Source organism: Physeter macrocephalus, chromosome 18 (assembly GCF_002837175.3).
Source record: "Physeter macrocephalus isolate SW-GA chromosome 18, ASM283717v5, whole genome shotgun sequence".
Classification (NCBI taxonomy): domain Eukaryota; kingdom Metazoa; phylum Chordata; class Mammalia; order Artiodactyla; family Physeteridae; genus Physeter; species Physeter macrocephalus.
The window spans coordinates 88,546,987-88,572,497 of NC_041231.1; the positions used below are offsets into that span (position 1 = coordinate 88,546,987).

The 25,511-nt window shown below is 40.8% G+C and overlaps 1 protein-coding gene across 7 annotated transcripts in view; it reads left to right on the forward strand.

Annotated features, from left to right (window-relative positions):
- LOC102977564 (cytidine monophosphate-N-acetylneuraminic acid hydroxylase) overlaps positions 1-23,935 on the forward strand; it is a 295,804-nt gene extending 271,869 nt beyond the window's left edge. For 6 of the 7 annotated variants that reach the window (XM_028479285.2, XM_028479288.2, XM_055080222.1 and 3 more), the window contains 6 exons: positions 4,085-4,225; positions 7,737-7,911; positions 9,451-9,567; positions 16,603-16,718; positions 19,824-19,920; positions 22,660-23,935. In XM_028479285.2, coding sequence (XP_028335086.1) covers positions 4,085-4,225; positions 7,737-7,911; positions 9,451-9,567; positions 16,603-16,718; positions 19,824-19,920; positions 22,660-22,704 — 691 coding nt within the window. In that variant the 3' untranslated portion in view covers positions 22,705-23,935. The remainder of the gene's footprint in view (positions 1-4,084; positions 4,226-7,736; positions 7,912-9,450; positions 9,568-16,602; positions 16,719-19,823; positions 19,921-22,659) is intronic. The other variant, XM_028479289.2, reaches the window with a different exon arrangement.
- Positions 23,936-25,511: the final 1,576 nt, after the last annotated feature.

Genomic DNA, 25,511 nt, shown 5'->3' on the forward strand with positions numbered 1-25,511 from the left:
TGAAATAAGAATTAAAGCTAATAAAATTTTGAAAGATTAATACTATCCAGTTATGGCAAAGATACAGAGCAATAGGACCTCTCAGACATTGCTGTTGAGAATTCAAAACGATACAGCTATCTGGAAAGCAGTATGGCTGTTGCTTTAAATATACATTTATCATACGACCCAGAAATTCCATTCATGGGTATTTACCCTAGAGAAACTAAACTTTTATTCACACAAAAGTGTACACAAATATTAATAGTAGTTCTAGTCATAATTACCAAATCAACTCAAATGTCCTTCAACAGGTGAATGGATAAACAAACCGTGGTATATCCACACCATGGAATACAATAGAAAATAAATAACTATTGATATACACACAACCTGGTTGAATCTCAAAGGTACCGTGCTAAGTGAAAGAAGTCAGTCTCAAAAGATTATATATTGTGATTCCACTTATATGACATTCTGAGAAAGGCAAAACTATTGGGATGGAGAAAAAAGTCAGTGGTTGCCAGAGGTTAGGCTGAGGGGAAGGGAGGGTTTGACTAAAAAGGGCCAACATGAGGGAGTTTTGAGAGAACTGAATATAGAGCAGAGATAAGTGCTCCGTATCCTGATTTTAGTAGTAGCACAAATCTATACATGTGTTAAAATTCATAGAGCTGTTCACCAAAAAATGTCCAAAAATTGGATCTAAGTAAATCTTAAAAATCAAAAAAACAACAAAAAAGCTAACAGTTATTCTTAACACCTCAGTCATGTTAATTAAAGCTACATATTTATTTAGGTCATATTTGTGATACAACAAATATATATGCACATCTTATATATTACACAACCCCTTGAAAAAGCCAAAATATACAATTAATCCATTTGGTAGTATTTGAAGCATAGTTTTATTTTATTTTATTTATTTATTTTTTTTTTGCTGTACGCGGGCCTCTCACTGTCGTGGCCTCTCCCGTTGCGGAGCACAGGCTCCGGACGCGCAGGCTCAGCGGCCATGGCTCACGGGCCCAGCCGCTCCGCGGCATGTGGGATCTTCCCGGACCGGGGCACGAACCCGCGTCCCCTGAATCGGCAGGCGGGCTCTCAACCACTGCGCCACCAGGGAAGCCCTATTACTTTAAATGTTAAAGTCTTTTATATGTTTTAATTTTGCTTTTATAAGAGTCTGTCAGTTGTATAAAGCATCTATTTGATCACGAAGTGACTCAGCCCCTAAGATTAATAGTGTTTTTATGTGCAAGTACCAGTACCATCTGCTTCATTGCTGATCACTTTATGATCAGTACCTGGAGCATTTTGTGAACAAAGGTCAGGGACTGCCCACATCCAGATGGAATGCATAAGTCTTTCTACTCTGAGAGTACACTCACCTGTAAATTTGTTGGATAGTAAAGAAACCAGTCCTTGAGATAAGTTTTTATGACAAAATCCTGTAAGTACTGGCCATAATTTCTCATCCATTGAGGCAGCAGAGTACAGTAGGGGAAATAGTGTACATGGAATTTAGGGTCTTTCCTACTACCACTTATGAGGACCAATTTTTTTGGCTTCTCTGGGCTTCATGTGACTCATCATTAAAACCTGACTGTTTTCACTTTGAAGTTCTTCTTTGTCCTCTGAGGACATATCTGTATGTGTCTAGTCACTTAATGTGTCCTTTTGCTGATATGTTTCCTTCTTTATTACCTTCTTGTTGATATGACTTAGCTGTCTCTCATCTTCCAACTATTTCCAGAAAGATTGGCCTAAAGTTAAAATATAATTTATTTCGATCAATGCTGTTCATCATTCATTCATTCATTTATTAAGCAGCATGTGCTAGGTGCTGGAGAACTAGAGATGAAATGACTGTCTTCAGAGTTGGAAGAGGAAAACAATAGTCATACAGAATGAGAAATGTTATGGTACATGTACGTTCTGGAGGCAATGGGATACAGATGGGAGTCGGAAAATGACTACTGGATGAGACTATGAAGCAAAGTTTTGAAGTACGAGTAGACACCCACCAGCAAAGATGGAAAGATGCTGGTATGAGGGGTAGCAGTTCAGTGTAGGGGACTGAGGCGGGTGTATTGGCAATGGGAACCAGACAGTGAACACCGCTGTGCGCCACTCCACATGGCTTGGATTTTATCCTTAAGAATGAGGAACCTGGTAAAGGAGTCTAACAAGGAACAGAGACATGATCAGATGTGCACTGGAGAGGTTAGGTTGTATGTCTGTATGGTGGGAAGGGAGACAGGAATGTTGATCCTGGAGTACAGTTTGAAAATCATTACAATAATCTTGGAAGGACTGATGAATGACAGTGGGGATTGAGAATTCAGATTCTGGAAATATAAAGGAGGTTGAATTGCAAGAACTTGGAGATGAACTGGATATGATGGTTTCTTACTTAAGGACACTTGACCACTTAATGTGATGCTGCCATTTGAAGTAGTGGTAAGTCACACTTCTGTGTATTAGTAGTTGGCAGATGTTACCCTCTGTACGCACAATACCCCTCAGGGGGCAGCGTCTGGGTATTAATTTTATTATTATTTTAGAGAGGCAGACAAAGAAGCATCAAGAAGTTAAAGACTTTTGTGAACGCCACGCATTATGTTTTAGGAAGAGTAATCTGATAGCATCCGGTTCGGAGGCAGGGAGATCAGTTGGTGAACCATTTTGAGACTAGAGGTAGTAAGATGATGAGACAAAGAGGTGACACTGCTTCAAATTGAGGACTGCGCCAGTGGGAGGACCTTCACGTGTGTAGGAAGGGACAAGTTAGACATCTTTGGGTGGAGAGATATCTTTACTCATGTCTGCAAAGATATCTTTACTCATGTCTGCAAGATCATAAATAATGTAAGTCACCTTGGTGCTATAGAAATACAAATGCTTACATATGTTTTATGTTTGCCTATCTGACTGAAAATATCTATCCAGTCTAGGTAACCCAGTTGTAGCTCAAGAAAGTAAAATTCCCTTTAACAGAAATGTCTGTCTGTGTAACCCACGTCTGATGAAACACAGTGACAAATCCTGGATCTCTCTTTTTCTGCTCCAGCATCACCACAATTACCTTCCCATATGACATTAAAATTGATGATTTACAGCTTTTCCAGAAAGACTGTGGCTTGGAATTAAATTTGGGAGATACCCAGCGCTGATCAATAGCACAATTAGAAACTAGATCTCAGGATGGACTAAGACTGAGGATGTGTGTGCTCTTTTGTAACAGGTGGATTTTAATGGTTTTGAATGGAAAGCCTTTTTGCGGGCAGGGGGTTTATAAACAACAGAAATTTATTTCTCAAACTTCTGGAGACTGGAAAGTCTAAGATCAAGGCGCTGGCAGATTCGGTATCTAGTGAGGGCCCACTTCCTGGTTCATAGACGCCTGTCTTTTTAAATATAACCTCACATGAGGGAAGGGGCTGGAAAGACTTATCAGACTTTACTCCCAAAGTTGGGGAGAGGCTCCTCCTTGTGGCCTCCTGGGAAAGATAAGCCCTGCTTTGGCAGTGGAGAGCTGGGTGGACACGGCCGACCTGGGGCAAGTCACCTGACCCCTCTGATGCTTAGTCTCTTTCTCTATAAAACAAGAGTAATAATGGCAGGTCTCTCAGTGGGTTGTGAAGATAAAATCAATTAGTTCATGTTAAATATTTAGTATATACCTGCCAAGTAATATTTAATCATCTATATATTTCATTAATATTAAGTATAAGAAAATGAATCACTATGCTATAAACTGAAACTAACACACTACTGTAAATAACTATACTTCAATTTTTAAAAACTGGAAAAAAATTAAATACAAGATTGTGCTATTCCTACCTCTTTATAGTAGTCTTGCTACATCTAACTTCAATTCCAATCACTATGTGATTATCCTAAAAGACAAAGTATAAATAATAGCTGTTCCCTAATTAGGGACATTAGCCCAAATATAGTCTTTATTTTTCCTGGGATAAGTGTAGGGGGATTGGGAAGTAGGAATGCAGAGGAAACAAACAAACAAAAATTCTGTCATTGTTCTAATCAAAATTTCATCTGAGAATAAACTTTCTTACATGGGAATGTTCTTATTTCTCAGGTATATTAAGGAAACCAACATCAAAAATGACCCAAATGAACTCAACAATCTTATCAAGAAAAATTCTGATGTGTTAACATGGACCCCACGACCTGGAGCCACTCTTGATCTGAGTAGGATGCTAAAGGATCCAACAGACAGGTTTGGCTTAAATACTTATAGAGAAAAAAATGATTCAGGGATTTTTTCAGTTTTATGAGAAAATAAAGGACATACCTGTGGTCTCTTGGTAGGTCCCTATTTGTCAGAATATTAAGTTTTTATTGAGTGGCATCCTGAGCTTGTCATGCATTAAGATCCACACATCACTTTTTAAAATGGAAGTCTTACTGTTTAAAGAAAATTAAACTATTAAATAAGTATCTTTCAAATCTAGGGGAAAAAAGGCTGAGTTTTTTCTCAGTCCTATATAATAATTTTCTCATCCTATGTAATAATTACTCAAATGTTTTCCTCATCTCAGAGCCTTACTTGAAAACAAAGAGTGAGGAAGTTTTTTCTATGAAGGACATAGGAATTACTTTAGCCTATCTTTGAGATATATGCAGAATTTTGTGTCTCTAATATATGGTCCTCTCACTATACTATGAAGGACAATTGATGCAGCTCAAAAATAAGTTGTCTGAAGTAAAAAGCAATAAGCATGAGAATTAGTTTTCATACCAGTATAAACATTACCCAACTGCCAATTCCACAGACAGTACCTTTGAACAAGTAACAGTGCACTGGGAGTGCAATTCAGGAAAAGTTACTATTGATGTCACAGACCTATATTTTTACATATACTTGTCTTGAGCCAAACGGAACTGTTAGTTCCTCACCCTTATTAGGAATGGACTGAACGTGTTGGAGAGCTGGGCACACAGTTGCCAAAAGCACACCCCTCTCCTGGCCTTACCTTTGCAAAGTTGGTGTGAATGGCGCAGCCAGCTGATTATGCCCTTTTGCTAACTTCCCATAGCCAACTGGTTACCAAATCTGGTCAATTCTTCATAAATCTCTCACAAATCCACCACTCGTCTCCAGCCTCTTTCGTCGTGACCTTAATTCGGCCTCTCACAATTTTTTTTTCACCTAGATTCAAGCAGCGGCCCTTGACTTGGCTCTGTGCCTCCACCCTGCTCTCCTCTGATCTATCCTCTATGCCAGCCTTTTTCAATCGGCTGGCCGCAATCCACTGGTGGGTTGTAAAATCAATGGCATTGATCATGACCAGCATTTTAAAAAATGAAATAGAATAAAATAGAATAGACCTGAGTACATTGCCCGAGTACATATAACAAGGAGTAGTATTATTTCAGGAGACTTTGTTTCACAGATATGCTTGGTATGTGGACCCCCAGGGTCCTCAAGTAAAATATAATTCTTACTGGGATCATAAGCAAGGAAAGCCTCCACTCTGCATTGTTGCCGAAGAAACCTTTTTTAAATGCAAAACTCTTCCTGTTCCTTTCCCTGCTTAAAATTCCTTAGGATCTCCCCAGTACCTCTAGGATAAAAGCACTTTGTATTCTCCAGATCAAGGGTGAGAGAAGTTTTTAATTATTTCAGGTTTTAGCAGGACATTCAAAAGTCTGTCATTTGGCACTGGCAGAATTCTCCATCATCTCTCTCCAGTTCCCCAGATGTATCCTATGGTAATAATCCTCAAACTTGAATGAACACCAGAATAACTTGAAGCACTTGGATAAATGCAGCTCCCTGGGCTCGACCCCCTGAGATTCTGATTCAGTAGATCTGAGGCAGAGCCTGGGAATCTGCATTTGTATCATTGTGTCATACCAAAGCGTTCTGGGTAAAAAGAGAGCCGATATTGTTGGACTCTCAGTAGTAAGACAGAGTGTAAGGACACAGGGAGACTAAGTGCTTAACTCTGCCTTGTGAGGGGAAGAGGGGCCAGGAGAGAACAGGAAATGTGGTCAAGGAAAGCTCAATCTGAAGTCTTAGGCATTTGAGCTAGTCTTAGAGATCAGGAGGAGGTTATAATTAAGAGAAGCAGATGGAGATTCCAGTCAGAGGGACTGACACGTGCTGGAGAAGGGAGGTGTAAATAGTGTCATGAGTTTGGTGAGTGTAGATACTTGAAGTGAATAGACCTATGCCATTCATTCGGAAATGATTTCTTGAGCTCCTTCTGTATACCTGGCATCATACTAGGTACAAGGAAACAGCTGTGAAGAGGTCCTTCCCTCATGAATCCAACCATCCACCTGACTGTAGGGTTGATAAGTGAAGGTGGAGGAAAAGGATGAGACAGGAATGCCCTGTCGGGCCAGGGTCGGAAAGGACTTGTCAGACAGTCCAAGGAACTTGCCTGTGAGTAAGGAGAGCTTGAGAAAGTTATAAAGCGAAGAAGGAACATTACTGCACTGTGTTTTAGAAAAACTATTTTAATTTTTGGAAGACCATGTCCTGGGGAAGAGGCCACAGGGGGAAGAGCTAGAGTCAGGGAGGCCAGCTGGAAGACTGAGGCTTTATCCAGCAAGAGATTAGTGAGGCTGTAGACTGAGATGGGGGAGGGGAGGAGTTGGAGAAGCAGATTTGACATTCATTTAGAAGTTAGAAACTTTAGGTTTTGTTAAGTAATTTATTATCGAAACCAGTGCCTCTCTAGCTTTGGGCAAATAATGGACTAAAAGTGTTGTTTTGGTAAGTGGGACATAGTTACCAAATCACTACTAGCCAGGTGCCCATTTCCCTCCTCATCTTTCCCTTAACCAGATCACATCCTGTTCTATTGCCAGGATTCAATATTCCATGTTCCATGCAATGATCCATCTTCACACTGGATGGACAGCTCTAGGAATGTCAGAGAACTCTCTCGTCCATATTGCTGACTGGGCTTACATACAGAATTGCCCATCTGTCTGAGAGCTGTGGTTTGATTAGTATAGTGAGAGGACCATATATTAGAGACACAAAATTCTGCATATATCTCAAAGATAGGCTAAAGTCATTCCTATGTTCAGCAAATATTTATGGGGCCCCTTCTATGTGCCAGTCATGGTTGCTGCTCTCATCAAACATATTCTAGTGGAGGTGGGGGGCAGGGCAGGAGTGAGCAGACTTCCACAAAATCAACATGACCACTTATATTCAACATTTCCATAATTTTTTTTTTTTTTTTTTTGTGGTACACGGGCCTCTCACTGTTGTGGCCTCTCCCATTGTGGAGCACAGGCTCCGGACGCACAGGCTCAGCGGCCATGGCTCACGGGCCCAGCCGCTCCACGGTATGTGGGATCTTCCCGGACCGGGGCACGAACCCGTGTTCCCTGCATCGGCAGGCGGACTCTCAACCACTGCACCACCAGGGAAGCCCAACATTTCCATAATTTAGTTATTTGAGCCGAAAGGGTCCGCATCAGTGATTTTCCAATTTTTGTTTCCCCGACACGGACTTTTATCTTTAAATGTATTCTGACTTGGAGAGCCATCACACTAAACAATTATCAGGAGCTGTTCTGGTTTAGGCTGGGGTGGGGTCCTACCCCTCAGTGTTCCCCAAGGCACTTCTGTGAGACCCCTTGGTATCATCTGAACAGTCTTAAAGCTGCTTGTCTGGTTGACTGTTGAAATTGAAGTGCTAATTTCTGCCTTCCTTATTTGTTGCTTTCTTCTTTCCTCGTTCTCTCACGTTTGTGTCTTTAAGCAAAGGCATCATAGAGCCTCCAGAGGGGACTAAAATTTACAAGGATTCCTGGGACTTTGGACCATATTTGAGAATCTTGAATGCTGCTGTAGGAGATGAAATATTTCGTCACTCATTCTGGATAAAAGAATACTTCACTTGGGCTGGATTTAAGGATTATAACCTGGTGGTCAGGGTATGCTATGAAGTATTATTTGTCTTTGCTGTCTTGTATTATGAAGTATTCCAATTTGTTTCTCAAAAAACATTTATTAAGCCCTACCATCTGCTTCACAGAAAATAGATTGGACAAGGTGCTAAAACAATCCCTTGTTGAAAATGTAGGGAACGTTCTGAGGTCCAGCTCAGTTTCTCTCTGGGAGCACTTTTTCCTCCCATCACCATGTGTTAGTTTTTGTTTGGTGGGTGTTTTGTTGTGTTGTGTTTGTAGCAGAAACAGGTACTTAAACTGTGGAACAGGCAAGTGGGCTCCACTGGAGAGGTGGTGTCCTGTAGCAGCAGAGAAGCAGGTAATTCTTATCTGCAGCTGTGGTAAGGAATGAATTGCACAAACCATGAGGCCAGCTTAGAACTTAAATTAGCCCCAGAGTGTACGCACAGAGCTCACAAGCCCAAGTGGTTCACGTTATAAACTGGTCACCAAAACTGAGGAGGTATCCAAAAACAAAATAAGTACCAACAGGCAGGGGGTGAAAGAGAAAGAGGAGGCCTGAAATGGGCTGGAAATCCCTGCAATACTTATATGTATATTTTATCCCACTTACATATAGTGCCTGAATTTGTGCATGGGAAGCAAAGTTTAAGGAAAGCATCAGGAAATGGACAGCATTCATACCCAAGTTTGCCTTTGTTCCCAAGTTTACCTTTCAACCCCTGAACATTAATACCGGGTACCAGGCAACACTTAGCATTCTTAAAGTCAGTGAGTCCTAAAAACCTACCTGGGGGTCAGAGCCAGTCTGTGACAAAGTTTTTGATGGTCAATAATGAAACAAGTATAAGTATGCATGTGAGTGTGGTTGCAAAGATGTCAACTCTCTTTTCTTGGGATGAATTGTCATTATTCCAAGATTAGGTCCTTTCTATTTTGGAGGCATGAAAGCAGTCTTCCTTTAATGAAATAAAAGGATAGTAGATGTAAGAATTTTTTTTAAGTCCTCACTTAGCAAAATGAAATATTGATGCCTACATTAGCTACCAAATATTTTTTAGAAAATTGTCTTTGAACCCAAAGACCTGGGAAACATTGGTCTACATTATGTTTTCAGTTGAGCAAGTAGTATGAAAAAGAGAAAACATTTGGAATTTTCAATGACATTCTTTATGTTTAGCTGCTATGTGATGGTGAGAAAAATTTCACATTTTATTTATTTTTTAGCCTGCAAACATACAGTGGTATTTGATATCTCATTACTAATAGTGCTTAAGATAATGATATCCTTCTCTGTAAATTTGATTGAAGCTAGTGGTATGAAGCAGTTTTGCTAGTGTAGAAGAGTAGGATTAGAATTCAGTTCAGGAAAGAGGAGAGAGGGATCGAAGGAGGGGGTAGAGGAGGGGGGAATAGAAGAGAGCAGAGAGGAGAGACTCTTTTTATATTAACTCCACTTCACTGCTATCATTTAAGAGCATTTGGGTCTTGTACGTTCCAAAATTTTTTAAGGACCACCAGATTGATATGCTTCTTCCCTTTACCATGTTGTCATTTGCACAGATGATTGAGACAGATGAGGACTTCAGCCCTTTTCCTGGAGGATATGACTATTTGGTTGACTTTCTAGATTTATCCTTTCCAAAAGAAAGACCAAGCCGGGAACATCCGTATGAGGAAGTAAGCAGGAACACCAGTGGAAGTTCTCCTTCCTTCCTTCCTTCCTTCCTTCCATCTTTCCTTCCTCCCTAAATAAACTTTTTAGTTTGGAATAACCTTTAGATTTACAGAAAAGTTGCAAGGATAGTACAGAGAGTATTGTTAACATCTTACTTTACTGTGCTACATTTGTCACAACTAACATGCCAATACTGAAACGTTATTATTAACTGAACTCCATACTTGTTTCTTTTTGAGTTATTTGCAAAGGCTGGCTTTTCTACCTGCTTCCTTCCAAACAGCTGACCCGCCTGTACTGTTATCAGACCTGCAAGCACTGATCTCTGCCTTCCTTGCCTTCTCTCCAGTGGTGTCTCCTTCCCCAAACAAACCCAACGGGTGGCTCTCTAAAGAAAGAGAAGTCAGCATAAACCAACACATATTTTGTTGAGCTCCAATTTTTAACAAATCCCTAACCCACGGTAGGCATGGTGTTAAGAGCTGGGGCTTTGGACATAATGTCAAGACTGAGATGGGTACCCCGTCCCTACTGATGAGGATTTTTTTTTTTTCGGTACGTGGGCCTCTCACTGTTGTGGCCTCTCCCGTTGCAGAGCACAGGCTCCGGACGCGCAGGCTCAGCGGCCATGGCTCATGGGCCCAGCCGCTCCGCGGCACGTGGGATCCTCCCGGACCGGGGCACAAACCCGTGTCCCCTGCATCGGCAGGCGGACTCTCAACCACTGTGCCACCAGGGAAGCCCGAGAATTATTGATTATGAGCCTTTGAGTCCCTGTCCGAGCCTTGGTGGTTTTTTTTTTTTCCTTCCATTGGGCTTCTTCCCACCTTATCAGTTTTTTTTTTATTATAGTCAAATGACATAAAATATGTGAGCATACATTATAATTTTAAATTCTATATAAATGCAAAAATCACTAAATAAATTAGGAGGGTGTATAGTCTGCCCTTAAGTGTATTACACATGCCATATAAATGTGTGATGCCTTAATTATAGAGGTTTAAATGTACCTTTATAAAATAGATGTATTCTTAAACTACATTTTAATAATTTGACTTGTATTTTTATGTTTAGTACTTGCTGTTGAAGAGAATCTTATGGTAAAACTTTAGTAAAACCAATAATCCACTGCCTGCTTTATGGGTTTTAAAAAACTGGATTTTCACATATAGGAAAACCCTACATAAAAAGCACCCATTTTGGGCTTCCCTGGTGGTGCAGTGGTTGAGAGTCCGCCTGCCGATGCAGGGGATACGGGTTCGTGCCCCGGTCCGGGAGGATCCCGCATGCCGCAGAGCGGCTAGGCCCGTGAGCCATGGCCGCTGGGCCTACGCGTCCGGAGCCTGTGCTCTGCAACAGGAGAGGCCACAGCAGTGAGAGGCCCGCGTACCGCAAAAAAAAAAAAAAAAAAAAAAAAAACCCACCCATTTTAAGCAAAATGAATCTGCTAAATTTATTGCTTTATTTACCAAACACATACATACATAACACAGCTTCATAAATCTTAGATCATTTAATACGACCACCTCATAAGCCCATATTACTATACTCCCCATTTATGGATGAGGAAAATGCCATGCCAAGGGGTTGCATAACCTGCCCAAGGTCGTACAGCTAGTGAATGCGTGGTGCAGGGCTTTGACCACAAGTGGTCTAGCTCCAGAGTCTGTGTATTTAGCCACTGTCTTGCTTCTTAACTCTGAATTTACAAAACTTATAAATTAAGGTATCTGTTGCCGTAAGGGAGATTTTTCTTTGGAATTTTTAAAATCACAAGTTCATTGAAAAAAAGTCACATTTCCACAGATTTTCATAATGCATCTGTTGGATAAAGCAGGCAACAGCTCTCTTGCAGATTTAATACACCATGGGGTAAACCATCATGCCTGCTGTGTACGTGGTGGTCCCTATTTTGACTCTCAGCGCTTTTGTCTCCCAGGATTTTAGTGAGATTTCTGTATGTTGAGGTTCATATATAGTGGATATGCCTATACTTGGAAGAGCTCCTTTTCTTGCCACCTGGAGCCTTCTCATATTGCCTTTTTTTGAAGGCGGGGGCCATTCATTGCCTTTTAAACTCATAAATATATTTTCTATCACACCAACTCTACATCTTTCCTAGATGCATGGCTCCTGTAGCTGTCCACCCCCCTGCTCCAATCTGGATGGGCTCCTCTCTAGGTCTGCTGCCAATCTGTCACCCTGTGACATCGCTTACCCACTTCCAGACCCCACCCATGTCTTCACCTTCTTTGCTTTCCTCCTCTGTGGGACTTTTTGCTTAAGTATCTGCCGAAGAAATGTTACACGGGAGCTAAACTTCAAGTACTTTCCTGTCTGGTCTTGCACGATAGCTTGGCTGAACCCATTATGCTGGGTGGCAGTCACTTTCCATGGTTACCTGAAGGCATTGCTCCTTCAGCTTCTACTGTAGTTGCATGCAGTGTTGCTCAGTGTTGCTTACCCCAGGCTGACCTTTCTTCCATTGTAGGTGACTTTTAAGAATTTAGGGATTAATCTATATTTACCAAAAAAAAAAAAAAAAAAACCCCGTCCCTACTGATGAGGATTTTTTTTTTTTCGGTACGTGGGCCTCTCACTGTTGTGGCCTCTCCCGTTGCAGAGCACAGGCTCCGGACGCGCAGGCTCAGCGGCCATGGCTCATGGGCCCAGCCGCTCCGCGGCACGTGGGATCCTCCCGGACCGGGGCACAAACCCGTGTCCCCTGCATCGGCAGGCGGACTCTCAACCACTGTGCCACCAGGGAAGCCCGAGAATTATTGATTATGAGCCTTTGAGTCCCTGTCCGAGCCTTGGTGGTTTTTTTTTTTTCCTTCCATTGGGCTTCTTCCCACCTTATCAGTTTTTTTTTTATTATAGTCAAATGACATAAAATATGTGAGCATACATTATAATTTTAAATTCTATATAAATGCAAAAATCACTAAATAAATTAGGAGGGTGTATAGTCTGCCCTTAAGTGTATTACACATGCCATATAAATGTGTGATGCCTTAATTATAGAGGTTTAAATGTACCTTTATAAAATAGATGTATTCTTAAACTACATTTTAATAATTTGACTTGTATTTTTATGTTTAGTACTTGCTGTTGAAGAGAATCTTATGGTAAAACTTTAGTAAAACCAATAATCCACTGCCTGCTTTATGGGTTTTAAAAAACTGGATTTTCACATATAGGAAAACCCTACATAAAAAGCACCCATTTTGGGCTTCCCTGGTGGTGGAGTGGTTGAGAGTCCGCCTGCCGATGCAGGGGATACGGGTTCGTGCCCCGGTCCGGGAGGATCCCGCATGCCGCAGAGCGGCTAGGCCCGTGAGCCATGGCCGCTGGGCCTACGCGTCCGGAGCCTGTGCTCTGCAACAGGAGAGGCCACAGCAGTGAGAGGCCCGCGTACCGCAAAAAAAAAAAAAAAAAAAAAAAAAACCCACCCATTTTAAGCAAAATGAATCTGCTAAATTTATTGCTTTATTTACCAAACACATACATACATAACACAGCTTCATAAATCTTAGATCATTTAATACGACCACCTCATAAGCCCATATTACTATACTCCCCATTTATGGATGAGGAAAATGCCATGCCAAGGGGTTGCATAACCTGCCCAAGGTCGTACAGCTAGTGAATGCGTGGTGCAGGGCTTTGACCACAAGTGGTCTAGCTCCAGAGTCTGTGTATTTAGCCACTGTCTTGCTTCTTAACTCTGAATTTACAAAACTTATAAATTAAGGTATCTGTTGCCGTAAGGGAGATTTTTCTTTGGAATTTTTAAAATCACAAGTTCATTGAAAAAAAGTCACATTTCCACAGATTTTCATAATGCATCTGTTGGATAAAGCAGGCAACAGCTCTCTTGCAGATTTAATACACCATGGGGTAAACCATCATGCCTGCTGTGTACGTGGTGGTCCCTATTTTGACTCTCAGCGCTTTTGTCTCCCAGGATTTTAGTGAGATTTCTGTATGTTGAGGTTCATATATAGTGGATATGCCTATACTTGGAAGAGCTCCTTTTCTTGCCACCTGGAGCCTTCTCATATTGCCTTTTTTTGAAGGCGGGGGCCATTCATTGCCTTTTAAACTCATAAATATATTTTCTATCACACCAACTCTACATCTTTCCTAGATGCATGGCTCCTGTAGCTGTCCACCCCCCTGCTCCAATCTGGATGGGCTCCTCTCTAGGTCTGCTGCCAATCTGTCACCCTGTGACATCGCTTACCCACTTCCAGACCCCACCCATGTCTTCACCTTCTTTGCTTTCCTCCTCTGTGGGACTTTTTGCTTAAGTATCTGCCGAAGAAATGTTACACGGGAGCTAAACTTCAAGTACTTTCCTGTCTGGTCTTGCACGATAGCTTGGCTGAACCCATTATGCTGGGTGGCAGTCACTTTCCATGGTTACCTGAAGGCATTGCTCCTTCAGCTTCTACTGTAGTTGCATGCAGTGTTGCTCAGTGTTGCTTACCCCAGGCTGACCTTTCTTCCATTGTAGGTGACTTTTAAGAATTTAGGGATTAATCTATATTTACCAAAAAAAAAAAAAAAAAATAGACCTTTTCAAGCAGCAGGCTTTACTTGAAGGCAGGGGTTAAATGCTTAAATGCTCACAGGCGGACCCGAGGCAGATCTTGTAAATAGGGGGAGCTGGGTGGGGACTGTATCAAGTGGAAAGCATGGGAAGGGAGGAGCCTCTACTGAGCTCCAGCTGATCTTCCGAATTTTCCAGAAAACTTGGAAATCTGGATTTTCATGTAAAATACCCAGATTTATAAATATGGAAAGTTAATTCAATTTTTTATAAAGGGACTGTAAGCTAGCAACTAAGACCTAGGTTGTATTTGGACAGGGGGTCACCTGTTTAAGTTATGAAGGTGAGGAGCCAGCTATTAGGCTGAGGGACCCCTAAATACCAAAATGTGGAGGTCCTTGCTCTGGGGCATCACATATACACTCCTGCCCTCATTCTTCCTGCAAAATTGATTCCATTTATTCAGAGAACTGTCTGAATGTATTTGGCCCAGGAGCCATGCATAGGCGTAAGGAAGGGGTTGACTGTTTTGTGTACATACTTTTGTGCTCCGTGTCCCTGCTCTCATCCATGGTACGTACCTCTTCTCCTTCTGAATCTGAATGTCCCTCCACCTACTCTCTGGGATTCTGCAGCCTCTGCCCCGGTCTTTAGATGCCACTCACCCTCCTGCTTTCCAGATTCACATTAGTTAATTGAAATCTCCTGCTGTCAACTACTCACTTCATTTCTTCTTCACTGTGACAGTTCATACCTGTACGCTAGCTTTGTCAACACTTCAGTTGCGTCTGGAAGTGGGCAGAGGCGGGTTATGTATGGGATCTGTCCATCATTTTGAATTAGAAGCCCTTTCTCAGCTCCAGTGACACTAGCCCTCATTTTCTTCACTTCTCGTCTGTTCTTCTACATTCTTTCAGGGTCTCTCTTTCTCCGGCCACCACTTAAATCTCTTGTTTTCCTCCAGGGTTCTGTACTCAACCCACCGAACACATCTGCTAGCACTGCTTCCCTGACGCCCAAAATCCATAGGTCCTGCCCAGACTTTGCCCAGCTCCCGCCAACTCTGTCCAGCTTCAGATTCATTAGAGTTAATCACCTGCTAGATATCATCACCTGGATATCCAAATCCCCCCTACCTCATTTTCAACCTGTTCAAAGTGCGACACATCGTCGTTCTCTTAAAACTGCTCTTTCTCCTTTTCTGTCTTGATCGTTGGCAATATCAATTCCTCCTCCCCACCCCACCCCCACAGTGAGCCCAGCCAGAAACAGGGGGGTAAGCTTCAACTTTTTCCTTTTCCCTCATCCACAAATCTACTCAATCACCAAGACCTCCCCATTTTACAATCTAAACGTTTCTCAAAACCTCCCCAATTCTTCCACGTTGCTCCTCTCTAGTTTGAAAGGTCAAGAAGGGCCATCTCCCCTCCACTGTGAGGAACTAGATCTTGACACTGCGCTTTAGCTGGGCAGTCCTCAACTTAAAGCTGTGCAGTCATGTTTCCAAGTCTCTGTTGGCAAAACAGGAGATCTTCTGACCTGTGTTTGCGATCTCAGTTCACAATGGATGTAATCGTTTTGTAGGAATGGTGCAGGAAAGAGAAATCCTAAATGCCAATCTTCTGATCATTCCGTGTCATTTAATAGCCTGTCATTTATGATAAAGTTACCTCTACTGGCATTAGCACGATATTTATCAGGAAAAAGAATGTGATGCCAGATACTGAAAAAGGCGCCTGGTCAACTGGAACATGTGTACCTGTGAAGTGTTAAAACCATGTCCAATCTTAGTAACTTCCCTTCGTGCTACCTCATGCTCTTTTTTTTTTTTTTAATGAATTATCTCTTTTTTTCTCACAACAGTAACAGAGGAGACCGAGGCTTAGCAAGGTTAAGGTCACATGATTAGTAAGTGCTGGGCTGAGACTCAAAACCATCTCTGCCTGTCTCCTAACCCTGTGCACCTTTGACTATTCAACAGATCCCGTGTCAGGAGTTGGGATTCTTTAAAGGTAAGGGCCTTGCCCACTGAATTAAGGTAATCTTGCTCTGTGGCAGGCCTTGTTTTCAGTATTTTATATACACTGACTCAGTGAATCCTCACAGTAATCCTGTGAGGAATGTTCTGTTATCTCCATTTTATAGATGAGGAAACTGAGGCACAGAATGTTTGCCAGGATCGCACAGCTCGACCGTGGATTTGAATGCAGCAATCTGATTCTGTCTGTGCTCTCAGCCACTCTGCGCCACCCCCCAACCCCGGCTCCTGATCCATTTCCTGTTTTCCTTCCCTAAATTTCTACTGCACTCAGGAGCCTCTCTTTCCCCCTCCGCCTGTGATATCTACTTCAGTAGGCTTTTCTCCTTGACTCCTCAGACCCCTGCCGTTATAGGCAGCTGCTTCTTTCAGGGACACGGGGGTCAGTACCGATGCTCAGGGCTGGCTGGGTCACCCCTGCTAGTTGTTCCATATCTGTTTCAGATTCGGAGCCGAGTTGATGTCATCAGACACGTGGTGAAGAATGGTCTGCTCTGGGATGACTTGTATATAGGATTCCAAACCCGGCTGCAGCGAGATCCTGACATATACCATCATCTGTAAGTCTGAAAATGCCTGTCGTGCTCTAGGCCACTGCAGAGGATGCTGTGGATATATAAGCAGAGTCGGTGACCGACTGTGCCCCCAGATTTTGATGGGTGTGTGAGATTCCGCCATTAGAGCTTTATTTCTTTGTTAACGTGTTAAAAAGCAAATCTGGTTAGGAAAATAACATTTTAAAGAGTCATTGTTTCTATATTCATGCAAATGTGTTTCAGTCTTTTCTGAAAGTGGTTTATGGTGTAGGGAAGGGAAGGATGTTATGAGAGGGACAGGGTGTGTTTGGCCGAGACAAGAATGAGGAGGGGGTTTTATGTGGCAAAGATGTGATCATCGAAGACAATTATTTCCCATGACAAATTTTTGCCTGTGCCCAACTCTGAGCATGAATTTGGTGAACTAGTTGGTTAAGGGGAATGGCCCTCCGAGTCTCTACCTGCTTACACTTCAAAACCATGTAAGTTTCTCATTGCAAAACTGTACACGTGGACTTCCCTGGTGGCACAGTGGTTAAGAATCTGCCTGCCAACGCAGGGGAACATGGGTTTGATACCTGGTCTGGGAAGATCCCACATGCTGTGGAGCAACTAAGCCCGTGCGCCACAACTACTGAGCCTGCACTCTAGAGCCCCTGAGCCACAACTCCTGAGCCCACGTGCTGCAACTACTGAAGCCTGTGTGCCTAGAGCCTCTGCTCCGCAACGAGAAGCCACCGCAGTGAGAAGCCCGCACACCACAACAAAGAGTAGCCCCCGCTCGCCACAACCAGAGAAAGCCCGTGTGCAGCAACCAAGACCCAATGCAGCCAAAAACAAAAACAAAACCCAACTGTATATGTCTTTAAGACTATAGTTGGGGGCTTCCCTGGTGGTGCAGTGGTTGCGCGTCCGCCTGCCGATGCAGGGGAACCAGATTCGCGCCCCGGTCTGGGAGGATCCCACATGCCGCGGAGCGGCTGGGCCCGCGAGCTATGGCCGCTGAGCCTGCGCGTCCGGAGCCTGTGCTCCGCAACGGGAGAGGCCACAACAGTGGGAGGCCCCCGTACCACCAAAAAAAAAAAAAAAAAAAAAAAAAAAAAAAAAAAGACTATAGTTGGAATATTTTAGTTGAAGTGTCAGAAGGGCCCATTTGCCATTTTCATATTTGCAAAATAATCAGCAAGAGGGAGAATACTTTCTTATCATTACCACTGACCCTCTGAAAAGTTCAGGAATTTAATTTTAAATAAGCAAAGCCTACTATATAGCTTCTGCCTTGAGCTCCCAGGCACAGGCATGTCTTGAATTTTCTTTTTTATTTATTTCATTTTGAATGTTTTGAAATGATTTTTAAAATATTTAAAGGATGTAGACGTATATAAAATAAAAGGAAAGAACCCTACCCCACACTTCCCAGAAAACCTTGTCTGTTTCCTGTCTTTACCTCTACCCACTCTCCAGGGTAACACGTGATCACAGCACAGTGTGTGTCATCCCAGGCCTAATTCTGAATACATCAACATTTAACTAAATATATTTGTTCTCAATAAAACGTCCCAGATAGTTGGGGAGGGAAGGTTATTGTTGCTGTTGTTTTTAATGTAATCCTAGTACATCTGTAACTTGCATTTTTTTACTCATTAATATATCTTTGGTATCCCTAGTGTTGGGACACACAGATCAACCCCAAACATTTTAACAGCAGTAGAACATTACAAGTTTTGTTCATTTTCAACAAAACTTACACGTGTCTTCTTGTTCTGGAAAAAAAGGAAATGTAACAACTTTGGGGGAGATTCGAATGTTACTTTTCTTAAAAAAATAATTCCATCTTGGAAGCTTCTGGGATATTGGTTCTGAAGCCTATTTCTTATGTTTTTTTGATAGCAAAGGTCATAAATGTAAGAGAATCCCATAATGAATCTTGGAAGGCAGTCACAACCCAATTTATCTTTGTTGCTTTCAAAATGGGATTTATGAGTTTATTAAATATTTTTCTGGTCATAAAACTAATACATATCTACTGCAGAAAATTTGAAAAAAAAATTTAAATACAAAAACAAAACAAAAAACAACAGTTAAAACCACAAATGATCACACCATCCAGAGAGAGCAATTTGCATTTTGGTATCTAGTTAATCTTTCTTCACATGCACTTTTCTTTATAAAAATGGGATAATACTGGACTTCCCTGTGGCGCAGTGGTTAGGAATCTGCCTGCCAGTGCAGGGGAACACGGGTTTGATCCCTGGTCCAGGAAGATCCCATATGCCGCTGGACCAACTAAGCCTGTGCGCCACAACTACTGAGCCTGTGATCTAGAGCCCAGGAGCCACAACTACTGAGCCCGCGAACTGCAACTACTGAAGCCCGCACACCTAGAGCCTGTGCTCTGCAACAAGAGAAGTCATCGCAATGAGAAGCCCGCGCACCACAACGAAGAGTAGCCCCCGCTCGCCACAACCAGAGAAAGCCCGCACGCAGCGACGAAGACCCAATGCAGCCATAAATAAATAAATAAATTTAAAAATAAATCAATCAAAAATTTTAAAAACTGGGATAATACTATACATACTTTTGTTCCTGCATGTTTACTGAACAATCTTTGATCCAACCTGTAAGTTTCTAACTTTCACTATTTGAAATGATGTTTTGCAAAATAAACACATAGGTGTGTCTTGCACACTTTCATAGTGATTTCTTAGGATAAATTCCTAGGAGTGGAGCTGCTGGATCCAACATGCACTCAGTGTGTAGACTTTTGCCGCACGCTGCGAAATCATTCTTAGGAAGCCAGCTCACCTCCCCAGAAATAACGTACAACACATTTACCTGCACCTTCACCAATATCAGGTCCTTTTGTGGACAGAATACAAATCTATATTTTTACATATAAGAATTCCTTAAAGCAAGGCACATCACAGAAAAATAAAAATAAGACACAGTTGTCATGTTTTAAGGGACTGCATTCAACACACTAGAAATGTTAAGCTACATTAACATCCGAAACAGTACAGGAAAATGCTGCCTCAGGGAGAGCTGAGTACCAGGTACCCAACAGATCTTGGCAAAAAAATAGGCATGGAAGTTTCGAAAACATATTTTTCTGCTTTATCTCTTTTACAGGTTTTGGAACCATTTTCAAATAAAACTCCCCCTAACACCACCCAACTGGAAGTCCTTCCTGATGTACTGTGGGAAGAGAGGACCTGAGATTTCCCAGGTAAAGCATCCTGTAGATCTGGGAGACAGCTTTATATCCATCCCATCACACTCTCTTTGGCATCTGAATTAAGCAGGCATCATGCCTATCAGAAAACCTGACTTTCGGGGGAATGAGAGGAGCTAACATTACAGGAAGAACATTCAAGTTTAAAAACAAGTAAATAAAATGAGTAGTGAGTGCCTCCAGCCCAAAGTCCATGGACTCTTTGGTCTGGTTGAGGTAAACATGCAGCCAATTAATAAACAAGACAAAAATTATCCTAGGTGGTCAGTGAGTGTTCAGAGCTAAATCCTGAACGTATGAAGGAAGGCAGCAACCAAAGACAAATACTGTGTGATTTCACTTATATGTGGAATCTAAAAAGCAGAACACATGAACAAACATAACAAAACAGAGACAGTTATAGAGAATGAACAAGGTGGTTGACAGAGGGGAGATGGGTGGAGGAGGAAGGAAATGGGTGAGGGAGATTAAGAGGTACGAACTTCAGTTAAAAAATAAACTTCCAGGTGCAGTCACAGGTATGAGATGTACAATGTGGGGAATATAGACAATAACAATGTAATATCTTTGTGTGGTGACATTTCATAACTGGACTTATGGAGGTGATCATTTTGAAATGTATAGAAATATTGAATCACTATGTTGTGTGACAGGAACTAACACAGTGTTATAGGTCAATTATACTTCAAAAACAAACAAACGAACAAACTCATAGAAAAAGAGATCAGATTTGTGATTGCCAGAGGTGGGGGGTAGGGGGAGGAGGAATTGGATGAAGGTGGCCAAAAGGTACAAACTTCTAGTTATAAGATAATTAAGCACTAGGGATTTCATATACAGCATGATAAATGTAATTAACACTGCTCTGTGTTATATATGAAAGTGGTTAAGAAAGTAAGTCCTAAGAATTCTCATCACAAGGAAAACGTATTTTCTACTTCTTTAATTGTGTCTCCATATGAGATGATGGATGCTCATTAAACTTAATGTGATAATCATTTCATGATATAGGTAAGTCAAATCATTATGCCGTATACCTTAAACTTATATAGTGCTGTATGTCCATTATATCTCAATAAAATAAACAAAAACACTGGAAGAAAAAAATAAACACAAAAAAGAAAAGCAGCAACCAAAACTGAAAGGAGAAAAACTAAAAACAGAGTGAGATAGAAAACATCACCTCTCCATTTCAATAGACCCCTCTCTTTTTCAGACTGATGGAGATCAGCTTGTCTGACACAAACCAGACTTGACATTCCTTCCTACCACTCGGGATGTGATTTTATAAACTGAACTACAAAACCTGTTTCCATACATTTGTTATTGGAAAGGTCACATAATATTACTACAAAGATAGTAAATTCCTTGACTCATGCATTTATTTATTTATTCCACAAGCAGCTATCCCATCACGTTGTATTGTAATACTCTATTGTCTCTTCCAGTCAGTAGACTCTGAATTTCTTAAAAGTAGACACTTTTGCCTGTGTAACCCTAGTACTCAGCACAGTGCTCTGTGCACACCCAGTATTATTCATAATATGCATTTAAGGAAGGAAGGAACAAGTGAATTTCTATCTTTAACTGTCATTGTGACTTACATCTTAAACTAAGCTTTGGTGTCCTTACCAGTAAAATTAAGGATCTAAATAGAATATTCTTTCCAGTTGTAACATTCTTTATTCCACACTCTAGCCTAGATCTTCTAAGTTACCATAGGCTAGAAGGGATGTGAAAGGAATTCACATACAACTAGATTATAAGGCAGACTTAGTAAGCACTATATTTGTTGTACCAACTTAGTGTTGGGAATACTGAGGAGAGAGAAATTACATCTGACTTTTTGCAATGACCAGGAAGAACATTACAGAAAAGGTAGTATTTCAGGGGGGTAGGGAGGGGGCGTTAGGAGAGCACCTTGATGGTTGGGGAGTATTTTTAATAAGCTGAAATGGAAGGAGCGATGATAGAATATTCCAGACAGAAGGAGTGGGTGAAGTTAAAAGGTAGAAAAATACAGGGTGAATTAGAGCAATGGCAAGTCCTCCTGGTGTGACAGAGAAGGAAGGGAAAGCAGGAACGAGCATGAGTGGCCCTGGGAGAATAAAGAGAGTCAAGAGGCTCAATGGGGATGCTGAGCGTCTTCAGTAGTTGCGAAAAAGCAGGAGGCATTAAAGGTAAGGAGGCAGCTGAACGAGAGAATGCCAAGTCCAAGGTCTTGGAGATGGAGCAGATCTGAAAAAAGGTCAAATATCAAGGAGGCAGTAGTACGGTGGTCAACACTTCAGACTTGGAAACTGACTTCTTGAGTTAAAATCTTGGTTCTTTCACCTACTATGTGACCTTTGGGGAATCTGTGTCTCAGATTTTCATCTGTGAAGTGAATATAATAATAGCACCTACCTCACAGGGTTGTGTTGTATTCTTAAGGCCCTTCTAGAAGAGTGAGTGGCACATGGTAAGAGAACCATAAATGTTGACTATAACAACCTTATGAAATAAACAGGAGAGTCATGTGACCTATAACCAGTCATTTGGTGAATCTGTAAAAAGCTGGGAGGAGAGTCAATTCCAGTTTACATTCCAGCTTTAGATCCTCTTTTACCTTAAAGCATCATAGACTATATAACCTGAACTAAAGACTAAAAATAAAAATTCACCCCAAGCCAATAAAAAAAGAAAAAGTATTAAAATGAGTTTCATACTGTTGCTCATTAGTAATATCTTTAGTTCACAGGGATACCAAGCAACATGAAAAATTCAAGTATTTACTGATGCTACATCTTGAACATAGAAGCTTATACCAAAGAGACCATGCCTTATTGACATCAGCAGTGGATAATTACATGTTGCATTTGTGAAATGTTCACATATCTTATGTTTGTTGGATCACTACGTAGCCAGATTATTAATATTTTACTTATTCCGTCCATAATTTTCTATAAAAGAACCAATGAACGCAATAGGAACAACTTCTCTGTGGAAAAGAAAGATAACAGGAGATGTAAATCCAAGCACAGAAGAAATAGAACGGGCGGAGAAAAGGTTTCCTAGAAGACAGTGAAGAAAAAGGAAAGGGGTGGGGGAGCAGAAGTTAAGCTAGAAGAAGAGAAGAAAGAAGAGAAATAGATAAATGAGAGGCTATAGGAAGAAAATAGGGAAGAGAAAAAATTAAGATGGAACTTAAAAAGGAGAATGTAAAAACAGACATTTTGCTCCTTAATAGATTCCCCAAATAGAGTCCATGAATCTAATTGAGTAAGAAGTGTTCATGAGCTGTTTTCAATTTTTCAAAAAGCTTTGTTGAAATCATCTATTTACCAAAACAAGGCTGTGGAGGCTACCCTAAAATGTAGTACTTTCGTTGGGACTGAAAGTATTTTAATTCGGTAACAAAATCTGTTATTTAATGTAAATTATAAATTCTAACAAATGGTGGTATCTTTGACTAAAAATATGAACACTAGCTAGTGATAAAATGAGTTTTATAGACAATAATTTTCAAAATCGATAGAATAATCAACAATAAAGACCCATATCTCGAAAAAATTAGGAAATCCTCTTCTGAACATTTGAAAATGCTGTCGCAATGGTTAAAATAGGCAACTAATTTATTTCTGCTAATGTCTGTAGTTTTTGATGATATCCCCATGATTATCACATTATCCCTAGGAATATGTGATTGTTAACTACATTTCTATTTTACATATTGCTGTTTCCAGTAACACAAACCCCTCATTGATCTGAACATCAAAATTGATTTTCTGATTATGTATACTACCTCTTTAATTCTGAAGATACAAGAATCCAATGATGGAATTTATCTCCTTAAATCTCTTGATTATCTACTTCTCATAAAGATGAACACCAGTGAAGTTCGATGGCTCTGGTTCACTTCACACATTATGCATATATTTTGTGATTTTGTGATTTACATTATGCATATATTTTATAAATTATTTAATTATCACCAAAAAATAAATGTATATCAACAGAATATGTGTTAAAATGTATATGATGAGCAAATAAAAGATTATTTTAAAATACGAATTTGTTTTCTCGCCACCAAGCCTATCTTTATTCTCTTGCTGTCTTCCTAGTTATTGCCGTCTGATACCCTGACTCCAGCAATTCTTTGATATTACCAAGACCTTCAATCCATTGACCCTACATGTCCTCACTTCTCTCCTTAATCACCTTTGATGGTGCTTTTCTACCTGTGTCCACATCACCCCCCCTTTTCTTTTCCTACCCCACATCACCTGCCCTCTTTCCCTCTCTCATATTCCAGATCTCATTTCCATGACTTAAACCCCAAAGTATGAAATCATTCTTTATACCTTGCTCTGACATCCACTGCATCAGCAGATCCGTCACCTTTACATTCAAAATATACCCAGAGTGTAACCACTTTCCACCATCTCCACTGCTATCAAATCAGGAGAAAAAGGAAACCCACAGAGGTAATCTTGGCATTAGGAACTGGTTTTCCTTATGCCATGAATAGGCATCTGTCCATTCCAAAAAAGGCTGACAAGCTGAATGCCTTGAAACTGGCTCAGAGCCGCTCAAGGGGATGCTGGGAAAGCCATTCTTGGGGAGGTGACTTGCAGGCTACACAATCCTAAAGCCACTTTAGAGGGTCCCAGGGTAACAGCTAGATGCTGGGCGCTGCTGCTCATCTCATTACTTCAGGAGCCCAGCTCTGGAGAAACTAAGGAGAGCCAGAACAGAAACCATTTCCTTCTCTAGTGCCCCTCTAGTGCCCTCTACAGACAAAGCTTCATACTAGCTAGCAAAAGAGAAATAATTCTTTTTTGCATAGCCGGCAATAAAGAGTGGATTTAAAGCTGAGAGCCAATAAATTGATAACTGACACACACTTGATAAGAATACATTTTGTAGTCTCTAGGGTAATCATTTAAGGAATTTTAAAAGAATGTGTAACCACAAAGGTCATAGAGGGAAAATGAAATAGTTTAAAAATATTAATCTGTGAAAGAAGCCAATTAAAGAAAAAAAAACATAAATGAGACAATAGAAAGTAAAAATCAAGACGGTAGATTATATCAATAATTGCATTAAATGTAAATGGATTAAATGCTGTCTTTAAAAGAGTTTGACAGACTGGATTTGAAAAAATACTCTTTGTTTACAAGACACATACTTAAAAGATAAGTACACTGAAAGCTTGAAAGAAAAAAAAAGAGGAAATAGATACCATGAAAATACTAATAAAAAGATGACATAGGTATCTTAAAGTCAAACAAGGAGGAACATCTCATAATGTAAAAAGTCTTAGTTAACCAGGAAGCTATAAAATCTAAATTTATATGCACATAATAAGAGCTTCAAAATGTATAAAACAAAGAATGACATAACTAGAAGAAGAAATACACAAATTCAAATCAAAGATATTTGAAAACACCCTTTTCAGTAAATGATAAGCCAAGAAAATTTTCAAGGCTATACTTGTACATCTTTTCTTCAGAATTTTAAGATCAGTTTATCATGCTCCAACTTGCTTTTGGAAAAATTTATTATCAGCAACTTTATTTCCACGTCTGTTAAGGATCTAAGAG